Genomic DNA, 5,694 nt, shown 5'->3' with positions numbered 1-5,694 from the left:
TGCCACGAAGAATTGAGGCAGTTCTGAAGGCAAAAGGGGGTCCAACCCGTTACTAGCGTGGTGTACCTAATAAAGTGGCCGGTGAGTGTATTTTACCCCTAATGTTTTTTTTTCTTGTTTTTATTACTTTTATACTTTTAGTTTTAAAACTAATACGTTTATAATTTTATTTGAGTATTGAGTAAAGCTTGATTAAATACTTCTACTTCAAGTCTTTCAAACCCTAATATCCATACTTCTACCTGAGTAATAAATATGACATTTTCCTTTACACTTTTGAGCAGCAGTTGGACTGAAAACTGGTAACGGCCAAAGAACAGATTTGAGATCAAAATTCATTTCTTGTAATACAGGGATGTAAAAAAAATAACTACCAACATTTATTCTTTGTATTTGGGCTACAACAGTCATGTTTTTCTCTCTAACAATAGAATTACTTGACATGAACCGCATTCTGCTCCTACATGTGCGACCATGGCTTACCAACGCATCAAACACCAAAGTGTCAAAAGTGTCACTGTCAGAGTTTTCCATCATGATGTTGAAGAGAGCATCCAAAGTGTCTTGCAGAAACTGGAACGACAGATGCACATTGTGTCAGGGCAGCCGCATAATACGAGATATTAATAGAAAACATGAAAAGTGGGTAATAACAGTGAAAATTATGCCTGGTTCACATGGCAAGGCAATTAAGCTGATTTTAGGCCCGATTTTGCCCTTCTGGCAACCTTGAGGATACTATAATTATCATGACTCTTAAAAAAAGGACGGTCATGTCAAAAATGCAAAAAAAATAAAAAAAACACGACTTAAACTTTCAAAAGTGGGTTACATTTTACAGAAAATAAACCAGATATAGTAAAATGCTGACCCGGTCATTCCATGGCAGCATAATGGCAATAAAAACATGAACACCTGAAACGCAAACATTCTGATCACKCTGTGCTTGAGTAGTGCTGGGCGGTATACCGGTTCATACCGAATACCGTTTTTTATTTTTGTTATATGAATTTTCTGAATACCGATGTATCAGTTTAAATAGCTTGAACACATTCGGAACGTTTCCTCGCGGCCGCCAGTGAACTGTTTCCCGAAGGACGCTTTTATTTGCAGCACCACTATGTGCATTAGCAAGCTAATGTTATTGTTGCAGCGGCGGGTGGTGATTCTGCTGCTTAAATTGGCTGACTTTGGAAAAAAAACATCCCATTTTYGCCATCGTTGAATGTAGTAAACACATCTTCAGTGACGTGCACAGTTAGACATAACACGCAACGTTAATATGGAGACGTGGAGACGCATGGAGACTAGTTTAACGTGCTTCTATTGTGAAAAAACCCTGGGGAAGTAGTTTTGTAGTGGATGTGCAAGGTGAGTCGTCCTGATAAGTTTTATTAAATAACATACATAAAACAATAGACCCGATAATAATCTTTTCTTAACCCTCCTCCTTCACGACCAAAATGCGTGACTACTGTCTCCAACCACCAGTCAGAGAAAAGACGTTTAGAGGAAAAAAACAGCGACACAGACAGAGGTACAGTAAAAGAAAAAAGTTAATAAGCAGTGTTTGTACATTTTATTATCAGCTGGCTGGCCTGTGATGAAAAGAAAAATTCCGTGATATACCATGAAACCGGTGTAAATGTTGAAAATACCATGGTATAAAATTTTGGTCATACTGCCCAGCACTATGCTCGAGCCAACTATAATTATTGCTAGTTTACCATTAGAAAACACCAGAAAACAGTGTTTCTTGGAAGTTAAGTCAATGTTAACTAAATATTTAAGTGCCATCATAGTAAATCAACGATTGTTAGTAGTAGTCTACCCAGTGTTGTCTTTTTTTTGCGTTGAAGTTTAATTTGAACTTATAGACTTCAAACAGGATGGACTGTGAGCAGGTGAGATGAAACGCACACTGGAACTGGAACAGTGGGTTCGCCAACAGGAAGCATAGATGGACGTTTTGACAGAAATAACAATGACTAATCGAGAAAAAAAAAGATTTAAATATCAAAATAATATTTAGGTGCAGCCCTAGAAGGACGTTGGGGCCACTCCAATCTCGGGGATATTCAACATGTTGTCTTGGCTCGATATCCCAGCCTGCGTGGTGTTTCCCTGAGGACAAACGAGCTCGCAGCCTGTTAAGGTGATGTGGCGATGGAAACACAGAGGGAAATCCAAAATACAGAAGACCAAACAACTCCCATACATCACCAGAAAATCTGGTGGATGTCAAACATGTCTTTCTGTTTCGTTTTTTTTTTCTTGTTAAAAATAATCCATAAACTATCGCCATAGCTTCTTCCTCGTCAGCCATGTTTGTTTACTCTGAACTCACTGTTAATCTTGAGAGGTTTCGAGAGATTTTACATCTGAATGTTTGTGAGTGAAATCTGTTTGTGGTGTGTTGTCTTTGCCATGTGGCTGTTCACCAGCGGTTCTCAATCCTGGTCCTCAAGAACCTCTATTCTGCATGTTAGAGTTGGCACACCTGATTTAACTGAATGAGTGATTTTGCTTCTGCAGAGTCAAAGACTTACTGAAGAGCAGGGAAACAAAACATACAGAATAGGGGTCCTTGAGGACCAGGATTGAGAACCATCACTGTACACCTCACACTGTAAAACCAAACCTGAGACACATGAGGGGTCTCAGTCTTTGACAATGAGCTGACAGTTTCATATTATCGCCGTGTGAAATGGGCATTAAGAGGTTTTTAGTTAGACCATCAACTTGGAACGCCTGGAAAAAGTCTCATGTGTCGTGCTGCAGCCTATTTCTGAACCCTGCAAACGTGAACCTAAAAATTACAGTGCAACACGTTCCCCGCTGCACACGTTTTACAGCTGTTCACACGAACCAGTCTGATTCTGCTCAAACAGTAATAATTTCCCTGTCAGCGGCTGCAYGTCCACAAACACCAACTACACCTGTGCCTACTCTGAAGGAAAGGAAACATGCACTCTAATTAGTTAAAAAATAAATAAAGGTGTAAGCGTGTCAAAAACACAGCCATGTCGTCTCAAAACAGATGTTGGTGAGAAATGAACACAACGTGCAGTTTGAGGTTTTAAACTAAAGCTGTAAAAAACAAAGGACTTCTCAGGTTAAAATCCTAACTTGTTTGCTTTTTTAATCTATTATCCAAGGTTTGCTTCTAAATGTCCAAACCGCTGCCAAGAAAAGCCTTTTTTTTATAAATATCAAGTCAAATGTGTTATYTAATTGGCTGCTGAAAGCCTCAAGATGCTTGGAAAAGACTGAGTGCTAATGTGGTGGTAATAATTACGACACCTACGTAGTGAGTTAGAGGTGATTGACACGTCTATCTGGCTGCTTTGATTGGGTCAGATAAATGGATTTCTACAAATACATTGTGATTTGCAAGGCACTTAAATAGCCCACGCAAGAAACTTTCTTGATAAAAGTGGTTCATTTATGTGCGCCACGCTGAACCATTAAACGGCTTGTTGGCTTCTTCCCTTTTGTAAGCGGTGTGTGGTACTACATGCTCCCTCCTCACTAGGAGACATCAAACAGCAACCTGTTTCCTTTGACACACAGAGAAATCGCTGCCAGGAAGCTGTCGCTGTAAGGATTACTAAGAATCATTTTGGGACTGAATTGTTTATGTCGCCAGCTGTCGAGATACTTTATCCGTTTATGTAAATCTGTATCAAAACTAAGCAGGAACGACGGGCGTTTTTTTCAAGGGCACGACGTCTGGGAAGAACTCACGTTCGCCAATAACATGTACTGACCTTGACCACCTCGCCACCTTCCACCTTCATCAGCTGACAGAGGTTCTGCTGGAGGAGGCTGGTGTTGGAGCGCCACTTAAGCAGGCCAAGCAGGTCGACTGCAAAAAAAAAGAAGCAAACAGGTGGAACTCGTTACCGCACCGCAAATGGTTCAGCCTACAAACAGTAAAAAAGCAAGAAAAGTGTATTATCCCTGAATGAACTGGAAATCAAGGTTTGAATTTAATAAGCACTGGGTCTAAATGCAAATTTCCCCAAACACAATGTTTGCCTTTTTATTAGATGTCTCACTTTAAAGCATAAAAATTAATTTGAGAACAAACAAAGGAGTCGCCTTAAGCATGATTAATCTTCCTCAAAAGAAAATCCAAACCCACATGTTGGGTGAATATCAATTTAGGAGCTTGAAAATGTTTCTGCTTATCGGTTAAGTTTGGAATAGATGCAAGGAAGCAAGAGACGACTTCTGTTAGTGTTTTAATCAAAGTTTTTAGAAATATTGTCTTTTTTTTAACAAAAAACAGCCACCTATTGAATACAAAAGACAGACAAAGCCACCAGCTCTCAGAAGAAAAGCCTTTAAATGCAACACTGTTGATAACTGCAAAGTTATTGTAGAGTTCATTACAGTGTCACAAGCTTTATTCGCACTTTTAAAAATAACATAAGCACCTTATCCAAATTTTTTTCTCCTGTTTTCAAAACGATTCAAAGTTTCTACCTGTTGTAGATATCGCTTTGAACAACCTAAGTTTGGAAAATCTGACTGTCTCATTTCACGAGTTGCAGCCCACTTAGGGCGCAATTGTTGGCCGCTTAGGTCACCGCACCACACCGCAGTCTGTCCCATTTTGTAGGCGACTACTTATGTGGCCGATGAAACCCCGAAAATAAATAGAGATTAAAAATAAATTCTTTGGTCCGTGATAAATTTCCAAACTCCATCACTGGAGTTCCAGTCTTTGCCAGGATTCCCTTCAAAAGAGATTCTTAATCTCAATGGGTTTTTCCTGGTGAAATAAAGGTTTAAAGGGGCAATATTATGTGTTTCTCAGGCATACATTTAATTACTATACCATAATAAAGTATCTATGTCACCTTTAGTTGTTATTAAAACGCTTTAAATAGAAAATAAACTTATCTTCTCATCACTTCCTCTTCTAAACGCCTTGAAATTGGCCTCTGTCTCTTTAAGAACCACCTTCCACCTTATCACGGGCCAAAGAATTTATTTTTAAATGCATGTTTAGCAGCTTAGTTGATAACATTTTTGACTGCAATGAGATGTTAAATAAAATGCAATTACAAGTACAGATACTGGAGCTAAACCCAAATTATTAACCAGGGTTCATGCAGGTTTCAGCAAGTAAAATTTAAGACCTTTTAAAGACCTTTTAAGACCATTAGAATGACATTTAAGAATGAACCGACGCATTAGCCGAAACATTCAAATTGTCCCAGAAATTTTAACATAGAACCTTTTGCGCTCTGCCATGAGGAAGCTCAACTTAAAGACACGTCCCAGAGGCGTTTCTGGTCCCCACCTGTCGTTTTGCTCCTCAGCATGGCTGCCTAAAAACACTGCAGGATTTCTCAGACATGCATGAATGAGTCAAAGCAAGGCTTTGGGCATGTTTTTTATGAGAGTATAACATTATAACAAGATATAAAACTCAAAAAAGTTGATTTTACATGATATTGTCCCTTTAAGACCTTGGATGAAAATCTGGGTGTTTTTAATGGTGCGTTCACACCGAACGCGATTTCAGCGTCAGGAGCAGCAGGTTTACATGCAAAGTCTATGGTGGACGCGCTTCAAGCAACGTCGGGAAGTTCTGCGGCGCCTCAAGCGCGATTAGAGTAGGGATGCACCGATCCACTTTTTTTACTTCCGATACCGATTCCGATATTTGAGGTTTAGTAT

The 5,694-nt window shown here is 39.3% G+C and overlaps 1 protein-coding gene across 1 annotated transcript in view; it reads right to left on the bottom strand.

Moving 5' to 3' along the window:
* dock1 (dedicator of cytokinesis 1) overlaps positions 1–5,694 on the bottom strand; it is a 242,473-nt gene that overhangs the window by 170,921 nt on the left and 65,858 nt on the right. Inside the window, exons 19-20 of the mRNA XM_014007051.1 lie at positions 3,771–3,868; positions 484–573 (exon numbers count right to left, since the gene is read on the bottom strand). Coding sequence (XP_013862505.1) covers positions 484–573; positions 3,771–3,868 — 188 coding nt within the window. The remainder of the gene's footprint in view (positions 1–483; positions 574–3,770; positions 3,869–5,694) is intronic.

Source organism: Austrofundulus limnaeus, unplaced genomic scaffold, assembly GCF_001266775.1.
Source record: "Austrofundulus limnaeus strain Quisiro unplaced genomic scaffold, Austrofundulus_limnaeus-1.0 Scaffold39, whole genome shotgun sequence".
Lineage (NCBI taxonomy): Eukaryota > Metazoa > Chordata > Actinopteri > Cyprinodontiformes > Rivulidae > Austrofundulus > Austrofundulus limnaeus.
Note: the sequence above shows the minus strand (reverse complement) of the source record. Positions and strands in the feature narration are given on the sequence as shown.